Below are 19,396 nucleotides of genomic sequence, written 5' to 3'. Positions count from 1 at the left end.
TTTAGATCTTTTGTCCTTTTATATATTTGCCCCTTTATTCAAATTTTCTGTGGACTGAAAACATTTAATAAATACTAACTCTCTTATACTCAAAAGAGGTAGAAAGTATATCTATCCTAAATTACAAAACTTTACTCAATCCCATGGGTATTTTAACACCCTGATGTAAATAAAGTACATATACAAAATAAACATCTGTGACAAACTACTGAGATGTTCCCTACCAATCCTTTGTAGAGTGGTTTTGCTCATAAGCATTGGAGGCAGAGACCTGGGATCCACCATTTTGAAAGCAATAGAACTTTAGTCAAATTATTTAACTTCTTGAAGTCTAGATTTCTCCAAGGTTAAATGGAGATAACACCATGAGATAATACCTCAAGGGGTTGTTGTCAGAATTAAGTGAGGTAATGCATATAAAACACTCAGCACAGAGCCAGGCACATGGTAAATACTCAATAAATGACACCTGACATTGTTACTCTTACTATTCTTACTATGATTAAGTATTTGGTTAAGAAAATAGTAATAAATTGAAGGTCTGAAAACACGGAGATTTTAATATATTAAACCTTCAAATTAATAGTGCATTGTTCTTCTAACACATTTTAAGATCTGGGATTTCTTTTTGTCAGACTGCAAATATTAGGTATTCAGTTAGTGCTTCCACAATCAATTACTGTGGTTTCTAAGATGACAAATCTCTAACTCACTCCAAGTGAAAGCTTTTATTTAGCATATACACATAATGAAAACAAACGACTACAACTTGGCTCAAATACCTCATAACTCCACCTAGACATTTTTCTTGATTTAATTTTTTTAAAAAACCCTAAAAGTAAACTGAAAATGACGTTAAGAAGTTTGGATCACTTCTCAAAGTCAGATCTGTTAAACCTTTTAACAACTGGTTATTAAAGAGATGATGGGAAAAAAAATCTCTGCATCTTTTTAAATAGGAAAAATTACCAGTCTGTTCTGGGGATTAATTACAATTACCCTCTGGGCTCTTCTAACCCCTAAAAGTTTATGGCTACAAATTCTCTTTGGCTGAATCTTTTCAAGGTCCTTTTGAATCAAGTAGAATGAATACACACTTGCAAGTAAAAGACTGTTTGACACTTTCTTATACATTTCAAATCCACAGGAGACAAGAGGGATCAAAACCTAAAAAATAATAAAATAGGCAGAACTCATTTCCTTATTAGCTCAAGATATATTTCTATGGAAAATACCACAAATTCCATATTGGCTATTCTAAATTATAAATGATGACTAAATAATAGGACACTGCTATTTAGGATATTTAGCATAGGACACCATGCTTCAGAAAATTATTCTAAAAGTGCTCATATACCTTGCTCTGCTAGCAGGGCCTTGAGCTCTCCCAACAAATACTTTATAGTTCTGGCTTTTTCAGCACTCTGGTTCACATTTTTTGCCTTCTGCACATCCTTTATTCTTAAATCTCGCATGTGTATGTTTAAATCCTTTCCTTCGCTTGTGACTTCTGCAATTTGTTCTTTGGTGCATTTGTCTTCATTATTGGACAGGGAAGCTGGCGGTAACAGAGTGGGGCTTCGGTGTGTCTGACTGGCCGGATAAGAATGCAATAGATTCATGTATGTTTGAAAACACTTTAATAAGTCTGGTTCCTTAGGAACTTCTTGTTGTGGGACAATTCCATTAACAAGACCCAACTGCTGAAATGATGGAATAGCTGGTTTGTCTGTTCTGGACAGGCTACTTGGAACTCCAAGACCAGTACTGATGGAACTTTGTAGAATATCAGTACAGTTCATAGAAACTGCTTTACCCTGTGATGCAAACTGGTTATCACCATCAGTCTGAACCTCCTATAGACAGAAAAAAACAAGCCTTCAAAAATGTGAGCACTGACTTATAGGCATTAACTATAATAAATTCAAACCAGAAATGTCAGAAAATGATTTTTGCAGGATGGAGTTATAGATTACCAGCAAGTAAGCAGGATTTTCCCTGAGCACAGTATTCTAGTTTTTTAAAGCTTATTAATTAGTTCACTCTGCACTATGGAAACATTATAAGGTCATGACTAAAATAAACTCAAATATCACACATGGTTTAAAGGCATCAAAAATCAGTCTACCTTGGGATGAAAACAAACTTCCACTTTGGAAAACTGCATTGCAAGAAAATAAGCTCAAACATACAAAAAGCTTTTGCACAAACATATTTATAGAAATATTATGGTAGTAAAAACCTGTTACTTAAATGTCTAATCATAGGGGAGTAGTTACACAGTTTACAGTATATCTACTAAATAGAGTATTATAGTATTAAAAACTTACAAAAGGTATATATTAGGAGAAATAGATTTACAATAAAGTGCTAAGTAAAAAGGTAGTAAATAAAACTGTATAACTTACTTATGACTATATGTATATATATATATATTTTTAAAGATTTTATTTATTTATTCATGAGAGCCACAGAAAGAGAGGCAGAGACACAGGCAGAGGGAGAAGTAGGCTCCCTGCAGGGAGCCCGATGTGAAACTTGATGCCTGGACCCCAGGATCACGTCCTGAGCCTAAGGCAGACGCTCAACCACTGAGCCACCCAGGTGTTCCATTATGACTGTATTTTTAAAAGAAAGCAAACTTAAATAAAAACCAGAAAACAGGGATCCCTGGGTGGTGCAGCGGTTTGGCGCCTGCCTTTGGCCCAGGGCGCGATCCTGGAGACCCGGGATCGAATCCCACGTCGGGCTCCCAGTGCATGGAGCCTGCTTCTCCCTCTGCCTGTGTCTCTGCCTCTCTCTCTCTCTCTCTCTGTGACTATCATAAAAAAATGAAAAAAAAAAAAAAAAAAAAAACAGAAAACAAAACCAGAGAATTAAATGATTGGCAAGTACTCTATCAATATGTTAACAGCAAATGTGCTTAAGTGATAGGCATGGGTGATTTCTTTTTTTCTGCTAATATCTTTCCCTTTCCCCCTTTCACTATTGACCTTAATGAATGAGTAAAACTTCTAGTAAAATATAATTTTTGAAAAATTAAGTATTTACATCTTAGGGCATTATGATACAATCAAATTTAATTTCTCTCTTAAACTGACAATTTCTAAAAGCAAATAATTATCCGTATAATGTATAAACTGTACCCACAGAATCAACCATTGGAAGGCAGGATGGATGCTGAAGTAACTGGACTGGGGTGGAGGAAGATAAACCATAACTAGAATGTAGAGTTGCCTGAGATTCTAAAAGGTAAGAGGGAGAAAAAGTTACCACATCTCATGCTGCTTTTACAGTAAGTAGGCAACTTAATTAAAGTTTATATTCATGCTTTTTAAAACATCATTCATACTAACCAGAACCAGACATGGTGTGGCAAGGTACAGCAGGAATTCCATTAGAGTTGTTCTTTGAAGCCAACTCATTCATCAGTGACATCTGAGTCTGCACATGCTCACAGAGGGCTTGGTAGATTATGGGTGAATACATTCTATAATGATCTTGCAATGACCAATTTTGTGGTATATCTGATGAGTCTCTCTCACTTCCAGCAGAAGCTTCATTAGGTATACGTTTTTTATTACCTGAAGATACTAATATGGAAGAAGCAAAAACAAATTCTTGAAACACGAGTCTTCAAAACTTTTACCATAAAATATTAGGGAAGAAAAAGACCCTCAGAAATAGCTCAATTTATCATATACAGTATAGAAGGGCTTTACTACTATCACCCCCTAAAGAAAATTACCTCAAATTCTCTTTTAAAAATAGTTAGTGAATTGTGTGAGTTCTCCAGTCAAAAATGATCTGTATTACATCTTTAAAATATTTATTAAATGGTATTTGTAAAATCTCTCAGTTACAAGGCCCCTCTTTAAGGGTGTTATTTCTGAAATCCAGTAAAACTCTTTCACCTTGCTCCTTCTCCAGTTCATGCTCTCAGGGGAAAAATAGAAAAAGAGAGACAGAATTCTCTTTAACAATTTTGATGCTCGGATCATTTAAAAAAAAAAAATCAGGGGAACCCTGGGTGGTGCAGCGGTTTGGCGCCTGCCTTTGGCCCAGGGCGCGATCCTGGAGACCTGGGATCGAATCCCACATCGGGCTCCCGGTGCATGGAGCCTGCTTCTCCCTCTGCCTGTGTCTCTGCCTCTCTCTCTCTCTCTCTCTCTCTGTGACTATCATAAGTAAATAAAAAATAAAAATTAAAAAAAATAAAAATTAAAAAAAAATCAGAGCTTTGAGAACAAGAATAAAAGTGTGATTAATCTACACACTGGGCCCCCAGACAAAAATCTTAACCTGGCATTTAAAGTTTCCAAAGCCTGAGCACCACAACCAACTTTTCCAACCATCGTCCTAACAACTCCAATTCAAATTTTTCATTCCGGTCAGACCAACGTAGACACCCAAAAAGCTTCTCTCACCTTCCTGTAACATTACTCATGATGAACCATTCCTTCCAATTCAGTTCTATCCATTCACGAAGGCTCATCTGAAGGCTTCCCTTTTTCAATCCTTCTACTCCTATGACTGCTCTTCACCATGCCAGAGCAGTGTCTCTGTGCAGCATATACCACTTGCACATTGTGCTATATTGCTGATCTTCCATTTTCTTGTCTGACTAAAGTATAAGCAGAGTCTTATCTGATACTTCATTATTTGCCCCCATAGAGTCTTATATTAGTCTACAAAGTAGTACAAAGAAGAAACCTGCAATAAACTAATGTATGAAAAACCACATTCTATAACTACTCTATAGATCAGTATCAAAATCAATTTCCCTAATTAGGTCCCCTTCACAAACTTTTTTAAAAGGTGAGAATATTCTTGGTAGATCATTGGTTATCAGGTACAAAATAAATTTAGAAAATACCTAGCTTTTGGCAGGACCTACCCAGCCTAAACATATATTCCTATGATACAGCAATTGTGCTCCCAGGTATGAGTGCTCGTGACTACCAAAAGATGTGTACACGAATGTTCACAGCTTTTTTTCTGCGGTAGCTAAAAAATGATAACACTCAAATAGCTATGAAGAGTAGAAATGCATAAATTGTGGTATACTCATGCTGGAACACTATACAGCAATGGGAAAGAACAAATTACTGGTATGTCCAACTGCCTATAGGAATCTAACAGACATAATGTGTGAAAGATGTCAGACACAGACTACATAGTATATAACTGTGTTGCAAGAAGTTCAAAAACAGGTTAAGCTCTCCAATGGAGATAGAAGCCAGCAAAGTGGTTAAAGATGAGGGGTGGGTGGTGGTGAGACTAATGACGAGGCAGAGGCATGGTAGGGTGCTGAAAATGTTGTGTCTTCATCTGGGTGGTGAATGTATGGGTGTATGCACATGCAAAACTTTATCGAGTTGTGCACTCGATTTATGCATTATTCCTTAATTGTTTAAAAAGCGAAGTTTTAGGGATCCCTGGGTGGCGCAGCGGTTTGGCGCCTGCCTTTGGCCCAGGGCACGATCTTGGAGATCCGGGATCGAATCCCATGTCGGGCTCTCAGTGCATGGAGCCTGCTTCTCCCTCTGCCTATGTCTCTGCCTCTCTCTCTCTCTCTCTCTCTCTCTGTGACTATCATAAATAAAAAAAAAAAAAAAATTAAAAAAAAAAGTGAAGTTTTAAAAATTTGTATGAACTTCCTCAATTATATATATCTTATTGAAAATAAAAACATTGCTAAAAGCATGAAACTTATATGTAAAGCAATAAGTTAAAGGCATATTAACTACTATAACCAATGAAGATAGAAAAAAAATTTAAAGAAAAAGACTACCAAATTACTATTATGAGACCATGAAAATGGATGAGATAGTAGATGCTTCTATTTAGACCTGAGGTGTGCTTCCTTTTGAGATGATCTATTCCTGTGAATATATTTCCCAGGCCTGAGTACAAGCTCTAACAGTTATTAGCTGAGTAACTTTTGGCAAATTCTTAACCTCTCTTGGCCTCCTCTTCCTCATCATAAAAATGATTATAATAAAGGCAGCACCAACTTCTAGCACATAGTAAGAACTTAATAAATGTTAGATCTATCACCAAATTGCTGCAAAGTCACTTAGAGAAGTAAATACTTCATATTCACATATCTTCCCATCTGATACCAACACTATACCTCTAAACATGTGCCCTTTACCATGATTAAAGCCAAAAGGAGTAAGTTATTCTTCACTATCTGAAGAGACACGCTGCAACAAATTGGTTAATAAACATCTGTAATGGTCTGTTAGATAAGAATTGTCTGACTTGGTGAATTTTAGATTTTACACTCATGGGTTACAAGCATTAAGCATTGGCTCCCATTCACCTTCAAGGGATGGTTTTCACAATTTCTGATAAAGCTGAGCTACAGTATCATGCCTTTGATAACAGATGTCATCATTCAAAAAAAACTAAGAAACTCCAAACATATTTCTTAAAAAAAAATGAAAGCCTTAGAATTAAAATGACTTAATTTATTCCTTTATTAACCCAGTCTATATAAAATTCTACTGATAATGCTGAAGATTTATATTTAAGAGGCAAATCTTTTTTTTAAAAGATTTTATTTATTTATTCATGAGAGACACACACACAGAGAGAGAGAGAGAGAAGCAGAAACACAGGCAGAGGGAGAAGCAGGCTCCATGCAGGATGCCTGATGTGGGATTCGATCTTGGGTCTCCAGGATCACGCCTGAAGACGACGCTAAACCACTGAGCCACCCAGGCTGCCCAAGAGGCAAATCTTAAAGGAAATTATTCCAGGCAAGTTAAAAACCATAAATGGATATAAACGATTGCATTTATATTACTACAAAATCATTTTAAAATTAAAAAAACCACCAAATCACCACCAACAAAATGAGCCTGTTAATACACAAATACAAATGAGGTACATTTTCTTACTGTTGTTCATTAAACCAAAGCATCCTACATGAAATTGTTACCTAACAGATTAGCGTGGTAATACGTCTAACTGGCGTCCGTCAATAACTAGAATCATGAAAAGGATCCACTCATCATTCAGTCCACAAGACTTCTTGCATCCTAGCTGCTAAATAAGCACTACTGCTTGGATATACATGCACTGTCTGATGATAAGATAATTTCTGCAACGCAAATGCAGAACAAACAACACTGCAGGTAAGAGTTGCTAGATGCTTACTATAATTTGAAATATGTAAAAGAACACTTGGCCTTGATGGGGGCAATCAATGCTCTGAGTATCCTGCCTCTAGTGGTTTATTTCCCCAAGGTAAGGGCAGCAATATATGTATGTTACTAAAAGCAGAGCCATGTGCCCACAGCATTCAACAGTTATCAAATGGAAAAAGTTGCTTATTTTAAAAATATCTTTTCTGGGGCACCTGGGTGGCTCAGTGGTTAAGCGTCTACCTTTGGCTTGGGTTGTGACCCCGGGTCCTGGGATCGAGTCCCGCATCCAGCTCTCTGCTTCTCCCTCTGCCTGCATCTCTGCCTCTCTCTGTGTCTCTCATGAATAAATAAATAAAATCTTCAAAACTAAATAAATAAAAAATAAAAATATATGAAAAATATTTTTTTTCTTTAAATGTCAGGAGCACTCTGAAGAAGCTCAGTGCATTTCTGAACTGTCTCTGACTTACTCCCAGGTATGCTCCAAGGTAGGTGACCTTGACCCCACAGACCCTCAGTGATCAGACAGGTTCAGATAGAAAGTACACAAGGGCTGAGGCATCTGGGTGGTGCAGTCGGGTTAGGTGACCAACTCTTGGTTTCAGCGTGACTGGTGATCTCAGGCCCTGTGCTGGGCTCTCTCTCCCTTTCCCTCTGCTTTTCTGCTCAGTGTTCTTTCTGTCTCTAAAATAAATAAATAATCCTTAAAAAAATTAAAAGTACACAAGGAGGCCACACCCCAAAAGATGGTTAACATAAAATAGTAAGATGATGTATGTTAAAATTAAAATAATACATAAGATACTAATTAACATGCTGTAATAAGTTCCTTAAAGTTTTAGAGTCTAGGGACCCAGGATGCACATTTCTCTCATCTGCTCTGCCAAATCCATCCTCTACCCGTCTCCACCCTGCTCTCCCTGGGATGCTGATCTATATGGATTATATCGTTAAGAGACAGTCCTTCGTGGGTTTCTTCTGCTCCCACACATCTTGCCCAGTATACAAGAAAGTAAGGCCTTGACTGAAGGTCTTTACCTGGGCCATTTCTCAGGGTTATATTTGTAATGAATAACCTTGAGGGAGAAGATAATGCTTCCCCTGAGACAAGTACAGGTTTGCTTACTGCTCCCTACCAAAGCAATGGATTTCCCAAACTCAGTGTTCCTTGGCTGAAACAAACCTATAGGATAAGCAGCATCTACCTGGGTCCATCACATTAGCCCTTTGGGAATTGTAGTGGGAGTACCAACAGAAATATGCTAATGTACATGTTGCTTACTTTATTTACTGTGTGAGTAATAAAGTCCTTTGTCTCTGACCCAGGGGTCTTGGATCTCCTACCAGCAACCATGACATAGTAAGATTAACTTATTAGCCTGTAAGACTAAAAATCAAATCCCAGACCTGATACACATCAACAGGTCACCACTTGGGTCCCACCCACTGGGAATCTTGGAAGTACCAAAGAAAGAAGCACCATAAAGTCAGAGTACTTATTCCTAACTCTCTCTTTGAGGCAGTCTTGGCTGGCTTTGTTCCTTAAATCAAACTCATTGCTCTTCTCAAGGCAGCCTACTCTATTCAACAGTATCTGAGTCCCGGTAATCTCTCCCTAACCTCATCCCTCCCTTAAGGCTTCTGCTGCTGTGCTTGCAATGGATTAGCACAATCCCTTATAGTTTCCCTATACCCCATTCACACCTTTGTAATGAGTTCCTTCGTAAATAAACCCTCCTTGAATTATCTTAAGAGTGTTGCCATCTGTTTTCTGTTGGAACTCTTGACTAGCAAGCAGTTAAGCTAGGATCTAACACATTGCTACCATGGCTCACTGTCAGCCACATACATTCCAAATGACAGTTCCCTGAGAATGGATGTCCTGGACAAGAAATAAACTGCCTTGAGAAAAAAAGAGACCAGAGGAATGCCCAGTGGTGCTACCATCCCTTTATTTGTCCATTGGGCCCTGGGAAATGCCTCTACTCTCAGAGTTTAGACCTGGGGTTAGCACACTTTTTCCTTAAAAGGTTAGAGAATAAATATTTTAAGCTTAGCAGACCAGGTTTCTGCCGCAACTACTCGATTCTACTGTTACAGCACAAAAGCAGTCCTATAAAATACATAAATGAATTAGCATGGCTGCACTGCAATAAAACGTTATTTATAAAATAAATAACAAAACATTAACTATAAAATAACCTAGGCTGTACTATACTGATCCCTAGTTTAGACCGATGTTACCCAATAGAAATATAATGGCAACAAATACACAATTTTAAACTTTCCAGTAGCCATACTAAAAAGTAAAAATAGGTAAAACTTGAATGTTGTCCTTATATCAACAGATCCAAAATATTAACATTTCAACATGTAATTAATGTAAAAACTTGAGATATTTTTGTAGTAGACCTTTTAAATCTAATGTATCTGATCTGAATTTACATTTAATAAAATTGATAGTTGAAAAAGTGGATTCATATATCCAAGTTATTTCAAACATACTGAAAAGTATTCTAATAACTGGATCAAGTATCTGTTTTCAAATTTAAATTTAATTAACTAACATTTGAAATTCAGCTCCTTAGTTTTTCTAGCCATACTGCAAGTGCTCAATGGCCATACGCATACAAATACCTTCTTCAACAGGGCACGTCAAGATACTATGAAGCTACAAGTGACTAGCCTCCTAGGCAGATTAGTAAGTAGTAAGATAGATCAGTTCTCCCTCTGCCTTAGTTCTCTAACTCAGGACTTTCTGGAACATCAACGTCTACTCTGATAAATGCTCTACTCTCATTTTCTTAGCCTCTTTGCATGGATCCAGATCTCTTAACATCTAGGGCTATTGCTGTGGATAGTTTTCCAGACTTCACTTCTTGTCTAAACTGATTCTAATCATGCACTGCTGTGCTAACTAACATTTTTGGCCTGCTTGAACCATGAAACTATTTGTCTCATTCTTGTGTATCTGAATTCCCATTGTGGATTTTTTTCATCTCCATTTTGAGCTATCTTGTTCTATAGGGCTCCAGGGGACAATATAATCAAAACTTGTTCTAAACTGTTTGGTGAATAATTACCTTTTATAAAGTCAGCAAAGTTAATGGTGAGGGTGTAAAACATCCTAGGCTATATTCACCATCAATCACTGGAAGGCCCTCTTTCCTTAGCTATCCAACTTGGAAATTTTTTTTTTTTAAGATTTAATTTATTTATTCATGAAAGACACACACACACACACAGAGGCAGAGGGAGAAGCAGGCTCCATGCAGGGAGTCCGAGGTGGGACTCGACCCCAGGTCCCCAGGACCATGCCCTGGGCCGAAGGCAGGCACCAAACCGCTGAGCCATTCCAGGGATCCCCCCCAACTTGGAATTTTACTTTCTTATACACCATGTATTCTAACTGTGCAGCTAGCTCAACAGGTTGAGTTACTAAACCTACTGATGATATATACACATAAAATGATTTTAAAACAATTAGTATCTATAAGTATGCACATGAAACACAACCAATTTATGGTTATTTATGGAATTAAGTGGCAAGGAGAACAAAGATAACTCTATATATACCTCCTGTCATTCTGAGTTAGAACCTTTTCTTCTAAAAACCTAGTCAGTCACTTTTTCTTTCTTCTTGGGAAAGGGACAGTAAACCAAGTAACTACCCAGCAATTAGAAGCAGAATAAAGAGAAGCATAAGCACACACATATACACCTGAATAAAGTGACCTCTACATCCAACATGGGGCTTGAACTCACAACCCCAAGATCAAGAGTCACATGCTCTACCAACTGAGTCAGCCAGGTGCCCCAAAGATTATATTTAAACAAAAAGGAAAAAAAAAAAAAAACTTACAAATTTCCTTCCGGACTCCTGAAGGAACATGTTTTTCATGTCCTTTCTTTTTAGATCCAAATCTTTTGCCTTCTAAAAATCTGGGATTATATCTATTTTCTGAATATGCTTTTTCTGAACCTATTAATAATTAAGACAAAAATTCATTTGCATTAAGAGAATTATTTGAGAAAAGTGATTAGCAAAGAGGTATATAAAAATTTAAAAACCTGAATCTTCATTTCTCAAAATGTCCCGCAGCAAAGAAGCACAACCATCAAGCCCCTGTACAGTCTCAGTCTGTAAGGAGAAAGTCATTTAGAAATTCATACACAGAATTTTAGTGCAGGAAAATAAAAACCCAACAAATTATGTGGTTTTAAAATTTCTTTTTTCAGGAGCAATTTATTATTGGTAGAACACATGTTTCAAAGCAAAAAGTCTTCAAACTTCCTTAGTGCAATCAACACTTTACCTCTGAAATTTTATTCCTTCTTAGCTTTTATCTGAAGATTAATTAAAATAGTGTGCATTGTATCTATTCAGTTTAGTCTTACCTGACTTTCTGAATCAGAATGGATAGCATTGCCAAAATCTGCATTAAAACGTGATATCTTTCTTAAACGGGTCCTAGAAAACAAGTTCATTAATATTGTCACAAATACTACAAAACTTTCTTCCAAAACGTATTAATAGTCATTTTCTTCCCAGCGAAGGTTTGATAAGAAAGCTTGTCCATAAGATAGACTTATATAGAATTTTATAGTGACTATAAAGACTGTTAAACACTAAAATGATCAACATGGGTAGATATGGAAGTTTCTTCCCCAGAGTTTGTGAAGGTAGAGACCCATTTTCCGGGGTAGGCAAAATTTAGTGTGGCCCAAAGACCTGAAAAGTCTCTTGAGATTTACGACTTAAAGTTGTAAACTCCTGTAAATACTTACCCTCTCTTTCCATTGGTTAATTTAGCAGGTCCAGTGTGTTTTCCTGAAGATAACACCTATGATATAATACATTATATTATAGTAAATATACAAGTATTTTTCAATTATATTCTCAATAGGCTGTCTTGACAAAACCTGAAATGTTGTTTCCTTTTTGTGGTAAAAACACAACATAAAATCTACCATGGTAGCCAGTTTTTAGTGTACAGTTCTGTGGCATTACATATATTCATGTTGCTATACAACCAACATCCACCTCCAGAAACTTACCTTGCCAAACTAAAATTCTGTACCCATTAAACATTAACTTCCAAGCACCCACACTGTCCCTAGCAACTACCCTTCTAGTTTCTGTCTCTATGAATCTGATTACTCTAGGAAACTCATATAAGTGGAATTATACAGTATTTTTCCTTTTGTGATTAGCTTATTTCACTTTGCCTAATGTCTTGTAGCAAGTGTCAAAATTCCTTTCCTTAAGGCTGAATAATATTCCACTTGATATACATTATTAATTTTTTATAAATGTAATATATCCTATAAATTCATAATTACTATTGAACTCTTATTAATAAATTATTGTTCTACATCAAATGTCAAGCAAACAGCACAAGCTGAAAATGAGGCTGAGGCATTATTTTAACCAGAAGTACCTATGACAGTAAGTCTGGACTATACTCAATCTCTGAACATGTTCTACATTCCCCGAGTCTTCAAAACATAGAAGTTAATTCAACATATAGCACAGAATTCATAAGTATGATTCTGTTTATCCACATTATTTAGGGTGTCTGACAAAACCAGCCCATGAAAACTCTACTACTCCTCTTTATCTACATCTTTCTTTTTTTTCTCTTTTTAAAGATTCTAGTTATTTATTCACAAGAGACACACAGAGAGAGGCAGAGACATAGGCAGAGGGAGGAGAAGCAGGCTCCCTGTGGCGACCTCGATGTGGGACTCAATCCCAGGATCACACCCTGAGCTTAAGGCAGATGCTCAACCACTGAGCCACCCAGACATCCCACTTTCTTTCTTTTCAAACTCCTATAACAATATTGTTTATTTTTTTATTTTTTATTTTTTTTAAAGATTTTACTTATTTATTCATGATAGACACAGAGAGAGAGAGAGGGAGGGAGGCAGAGACACAGGCAGAGGGAGAAGCAGGCTCCATGCAGGAAGCCCGATGCGGAACTCGATCCCAGGTCTCCAGGATCATGCCCTGGGCGCTTAAACTGCTGAGCCACCCAGGATGCCCACAATACTGTTTTTTTTTTTAAATAATTTCATTTTTAATGTAAAATAAGTGGGCTATCTTTTGTGTACAACAAAGAAAAAAAATGCACTTGCTTCAACGAGCATCCAGTATCTTGAAAGTTAGCAAGAAGTTTGTTGTTTGCCTCTGGGGAGGGAAACTGAGTCTGGAGGACAGAGCAAGGAGACTTTCCGTGGTATATCTTTTTAATATCCATTAACCTTCTATAAGTGTGATCTCTATTTAAAATATAACTTTTAAATGATGAATTAAGTTCCCTACTCACTCCCTTATTTCACCCTTCAGAAGTAGTCACTGTTGGCAGTTACATTTATGGTTTTTCTTGACATGTTTACATGTTTCATCCCAAGATAGCTTTGAGCAGGAACAACTGAACTATCTGGAGTTATGTGCAACTGAGAATACATCTTAAAAATTGGGTTAGTAGAGTCATACTTCTCCTTGAGATAACTTGGGGTATGATGAAGTCATGAGGCCAGCCGTGAGAACCAATGTTGTAGGAAATAAGATTCTATGTAGTGTTGCTCTGCTGGTCCCTGCAGGACACCCTAAGGGTCTTTCCTTTTGGTACATACATATGTTGGTATCCTTGCCAGAACCAAAATGAAATTCCAAAACATGGTGCTGCTATACTCTGGACCAAGTCCAAAAACAACTACCACAATTATTATCTTTCAAAATTAAAAAAGTATACAGAGGTAAATGTATGGTATACTTCTAGGATTACAAGATATTTCCCCAAAAAATATACATGAGGTTGTGTTACAGAAAATCAAGTAATGAAAATTACCTAGGATAACAGCACCTTGCAACAGTAACTATCATAATGGCACATTTCCATCAAAACTTTTTAAAATTGTTTTAAAATAATACAAAGAATTTCAGTATACACTTTATCCAGTTTCCCCAACTATTATTTCACTATATCTGCCATGTTCTCTCAAAATATATTCAGTAACAAAATATATACAATACAAAAAATATATTATTGTTTTTCTGAACCATTTTAGGGTAAGTTGCAGGTATGATATTATTTACTCCTAAATATTTCCTAAAAACGAGGTCATTTATATAACCATTATAATTATCAAAATCAGGACATTAACACTGATACTATATTATAAACTATAGACTTTATTCACATTTTGATGATTATTACAATACCGTCCTTTATTTTTCAAAAATGCCAGTCCATGTGCAATGCAGGATCATAGGTTGCTTTACATTGTCACACTTCATTAGTCTCTTTAATCTAGAATAGCTCCTCAGGTTATCATTTCATTGCCTTTTATAACCTTCAAGCCAGGATGCCCAGACATTTTAGACTTGTCTGATTTTCCCTCATGATTAAATTCAGGTTGTAAGTTTTTGGCAGGAATACCACAAAAGGGAAGTTTTGTCCTTCTTGATATGAGAACGCACATGGTATGAGTTTGTCTCATTACTGGTGATGTAAACTTTGATTATTTAAGATGGCGTCTGCCAGATTTTCACTCTAAGGTTCCTATTTTTACCTTTGTATTAAGCATTTCATGGGCAGATACTTTGAGATTATGCAGACTTCCTATTCATCAGACTTTCACGGAGTAGCTTTAGCATCCATTGAGGATTCTTGTCTTAATCTACTTGTTTGGGAAATGGTGAATTCTGTAACTTACATGATTCCTTTTCAAAAAAAAATTTTCTTAAAAGATTTTATTTATTTATTCATGAGACACAGAGGCACAGACACAGAGGGAGAAGCAGGCTCCCTACAGGGAGCCCAATGTGGGACTTGATCCCAGGACCCCAGGATCACGAGCCAAGCCAAAGGCAGATGCTCAACCATTGAGCCACCCAGGCGCCCCCTTACATGATTCCTTCTACATTTATTAGTTGGTCTTTTTATAATAAATTTATTTTTTATTGGTGTTCAATTTGCCAACATACAGAATAACACCCAGTGCTCATCCCGTCAAGTGCCCCCCTCAGTGCCCGTCACCCGAAATTCACCCCCACCCCCCGCCCTCCTCCCCTTCCACCACCCCTAGTTCATTTCCCAGAGTTAGCAGTCTTTACGTTCTGTCTCCCTTTCTGATATTTCCCACACATTTCTTCTCCCTTCCCTTCTATTCCCTTTCACTATTATTTATATTCCCCAAATGAGTAAGAACATACAATGTTTGTCCTTCTCCGATTGTATTAGTTGGTCTTGAACTCTAGGTAAGCACTCTTCCTTTATTGTTTGTTGGTATGGACTGGTTGATTCCTATTTTATTCAAAGGGTTATGATCTATTATCATCATTATTTATTTTGATGCTCCAATTGTCCCAGACTCTGTCAGTGGTAGTCTCTTCAGACTGGCTCTCATATCATTTTAACATGTTCCCATTATTTTTTTGAGTAATTCCTTACTTTCTGTGACAAGGTGCTCTGGGCTCATCCTTTGGTTTTGGTTTGTTTTTTCGTTGTAGTAAGAACACTTAACATGAGATCTACTTTCTTCATAAATTTTTAAGTGCATAATACCATATAGTTAACTACAGGCATGATGTCGTACAGTTCTCTAGAATGTATTTATCTTGCATAATTGCAACTTTACACCCACTGAACAGAAATTCCCCTGCCTCTAACATCTCCATTCTGCTCTCTGCTTCTATAATTGTGACTACTTTGGTCCCTTATGTAAGTTGAATAATGCAGTATCTACCCTTCTGACTGGCTTATTTCACTTATATCCTCAAGATTCATCCATGTTGCATCTGGCAGGATTTTTTTCTTTTTTAAGGTTGAATAATATTCCATTGTGTGTATATAACACATTTTTTTTTCTTACCCACTCATCCATCAATAGACATTTAGGTTGCTTCCACATCTTGGCTACTGTGAATACTGCAATAAACACAGAAGTGCAAATAACTCTTTGAGATCGTATTTTCAATTCTTTTGTATAAAAACCCAAAAGTAGAATTTCTGGATCGCATAAGAAGTCTATTTTTAATTTTTTGAGCAACTGTCATGCTATTTTTCATTGCGGCTGTACCATTTTACATTTTCACCAGTAGTTTACAAGGGTTCCAATTTCTCCACATCCTTGCCAATGAGAATTGTCATCCTAAAAGGTGTGAGATGCTATCTCGTTGCGGTTTTGATTTGCATTTCCCTAATGACTAGTAATGATGAACATCTTTTCATGGGCTTCCTCGCCTTTTATACACCATCTTTGAAGAAATGTCTATTCAAGTCTTTTGCTAATTTTTTAATCAAGTTACTTTGTTTTTTTGCTTTTGAGTTGTAGGAGCTCCTGATATAGTTTGGATATTAACCCTTTAGTAGACAGAGGGTTTACAAATCTTTTTTTCCATTCCATAAGATACCATTCACTCTGTTGTTTCCTTTACTCTGCAGATGCTTTTTATTTTGATGTATTCAGGCTCATCATATAATTATCCTGCTTCAGCTGTGGGGTTGACCATTCCTCCATGAAGGCGTGGTTCCTTTTAGTGGATGATGATATTCCTTTAAGTACATGATAATATTTAGAAACCAAGGTATTGCTACTGGGACTTCCAATCTTTTTTTTTTCCTATGAATTATTTCTTTAGTCATAATGACTAGTTAATCACAAAAACTAAATCTTATGATTTTATTTTTAAATCTGTTTCCATATTAGCATACCTTCAAATGTTTTTTTAATGGTTGTATAGTATTTCCTTGGTGTAAATAATATAACATGTCCTTGGATTGCTTCATGTTTTTCACAACTGAAAAGCCTGAAATAAACCTTTCCATACGCAGAAAAAAAAAGAAAAAAAAAAAAAAGCCTTTTCATAGTCAGGATTAAAAGCTTATTTATTTGATGAAAGGCTATTATTCATTTATTAGCCCTTGATACGAATTACAAAAACACTCTCCAAAAGGCGTGCCCCAAATCACAATGCATGAGACAGTCATTTTGCTTTATGTCACATTTAATTCCATTGGGTGTTATCATTTAATCTTTTTTCTTTGCTATGTGAGAAAAGCATAAGCATTTCTTACAAGTTCTATTTCCTACCAACAAGTACAAGATAAAATTACATTTGTAGAATAATTTAGAGTATCCCAAAGACTTTCATTTCCATTTAAACCACACCCTATAATAGAGTGTAATGTCTGAAAGAGTGGACTCTGGCACCAGCTCTGTGGGTCTGAATCCCGCTGCACCACCAATGAGTTCTGTAACTGTAGGAGAATCATTTGAACTTTTCTTCATCCCTCAAATTCCTCATCTATAACATGGAGATGGTAATAATATCTGCCTCATAAGGCTATTATGAATATTAAATGAATTATGCCTACTATGTAAAAATACTTAAGAGCAGCATCAACCACACAAGTGCTATCTAAATGTCAGGTATTCTTATCCTCCAGATGGTGGTAAACCGTAAGGGGGGCCAAATTTTGCTGCACCAATTTAAGCCAAGAGAGAGGCAGACGTTTCATCAGGTTCTCTCATTTTTAATCTTCCCATTTCTTTGAGAGACAGAACCTGATACCTACTTACACCTATTTTATAGCTAAGGGAAAGGAGGCTTAGACAAGTAAAAAGTACTTGGCTTGGGATGCCCCGGGGCGGGGGGGGGGGGGGGGGGGCGGGGGCCTCAGTGGTTGGGTGCCTGCTTTCGGCTCAGGGCCTGATCCTGGAGACCTGGGATCGAGTCCCATCACAGGCTCCCTGCGTGGAGCCTGCTTCTCCCTCTGCCTGTGTCTCTGCCTCTCTCTCTCTCTCTGTGTGTGTCTCTCATGAATAAATAAAAAAAATTTAAATTAAATTAAAAAAAATAAAAGAAGTGGAATCGGAATCTGCAGGTGACGGTGTTCACAAACACTGTGTTTCTCCTCCCTCCCCCTTGCGGACTGCGCATACTGGGCATACTGGGAGCTCATTCAACCTGAGAGGATGATCTACAAGGGTGGGGATGGTGGGCAAGTACTCACGAAGGAAGTCTTGAGCCAAGTCTTGGGAAAAAAAAAAACCGTGTAAGATCCACACTAATGGGGAACACAGCGTTACAGGTGAGTTGATAAGTGAAGGGAGATTGGGGAAAAAAAAAAAAAAGAAATAAAGAAAGGGCGGGGGACAGGTGGGTGTATTCAAAGAGGAGCAAGACCACTGTGGATAGCGAGTGTCTTTGATTCAGTACCTGTAAAATCTAGGTGCCACGTGCTGTCCTAGGCTTTGAAGATAACAGAGAGAAGCTGTGGAGTAAAGGGAGTAGACAAACAAGGCAGCAACTGTCTGTAGGCTGGAAAGCGTCCCGAATTAGGATTAGCACGGAGCGCACGAGGCGTGGCGGCAAGAAGCCCCCGAACGATGGGGATGCGATGGGGATGCGCGAGCGCCGCCCTGGAGCCCTGGAGCCCTGGAGCCCAGAGGCGGGAGGCGGGCGGGCATTCCAGGCCGGGCAGAGAAGGCGCAGACGCGGGGACAGGAGGGCGCACGGGGGCGCACGGGGCGCTGCGGGACCAACAGGCCACAGGGCTGCGTGCATTCGGGACGGTAAGGAATGCACTGCTGGGGTCCAAAAACAAAGAAAAACAGCTGTGTTGACAGTCCAAAGAACCGAGACCTTTACCCTGAAAAAGCAGCGTTCGTGTGTTTGTTTTTTGGGCAGAAAAGTGAACTCTTCGGCGTGCATTTGAGAAGGGCTGGAGGCTGCTGGCGCGGGGCGCGAAGTGGGGGCCCTTTCTGCTCTCTGCACCTGGTCCAGGTGGCCAGCGGCTGGGGCGGAGGACCAGCGACCTGCGGCGCCGACGGCGGAGCGGGACTCGACCCCGCACGCCCGGACGCGGCCGGGTCGCTAACGTTAGGGACCCCCCCCCCGCCGCCCCGCCCCGCCCCTAGCTCCGCGCGTCTACCGCCGCCGCACGTCCCCGCTGGTACCGCCCCCTGAATCCGTCTCTAGCCCACGTGGACCCCGCGGGGCCACGGCCCTCACCTGGCCCGGCCGACATCCGGACCCGACCATCCCTCGCCGCCGCCGACGAGCCCCGCACCCAGGGGAGCAGAGCCGCCCGACGAGGAACTAACCGCCGCGGACTCCCGGCCGCCCTGGGCCCGCCCCCGAACTTCCGCTTCCGGCAAGGAGCCCGCCCCACGCCGCGCCTCATAGTCTCGGGAGAGCGGAGAGGAGGCCTCTTCGGTCCCCG

General features: G+C 38.6%; 1 protein-coding gene across 2 annotated transcripts in view; it reads right to left on the bottom strand.

Annotated features, from left to right (window-relative positions):
• Positions 1-19,338, bottom strand: part of CCDC14 (coiled-coil domain containing 14) — a 51,160-nt gene extending 31,822 nt beyond the window's left edge. Inside the window, exons 1-8 of one of the 2 annotated variants that reach the window (XM_077884277.1) lie at positions 19,186-19,338; positions 11,946-12,001; positions 11,556-11,628; positions 11,229-11,298; positions 11,020-11,139; positions 3,357-3,593; positions 3,151-3,245; positions 1,358-1,856 (exon numbers count right to left, since the gene is read on the bottom strand). In XM_077884277.1, the coding sequence (XP_077740403.1) occupies positions 1,358-1,856; positions 3,151-3,245; positions 3,357-3,593; positions 11,020-11,139; positions 11,229-11,298; positions 11,556-11,628; positions 11,946-12,001; positions 19,186-19,215 (1,180 nt within the window). In that variant the 5' untranslated portion in view covers positions 19,216-19,338. The remainder of the gene's footprint in view (positions 1-1,357; positions 1,857-3,150; positions 3,246-3,356; positions 3,594-11,019; positions 11,140-11,228; positions 11,299-11,555; positions 11,629-11,945; positions 12,002-19,185) is intronic. The other variant, XM_077884278.1, reaches the window with a different exon arrangement.
• Positions 19,339-19,396: the final 58 nt, after the last annotated feature.

Source organism: Canis aureus, chromosome 35, assembly GCF_053574225.1.
Source record: "Canis aureus isolate CA01 chromosome 35, VMU_Caureus_v.1.0, whole genome shotgun sequence".
NCBI classification, from domain to species: Eukaryota; Metazoa; Chordata; class Mammalia; order Carnivora; family Canidae; genus Canis; species Canis aureus.
The sequence above is the reverse complement of the archived record's forward strand: the minus strand, read 5'-3'. Positions and strand labels throughout refer to the sequence as shown.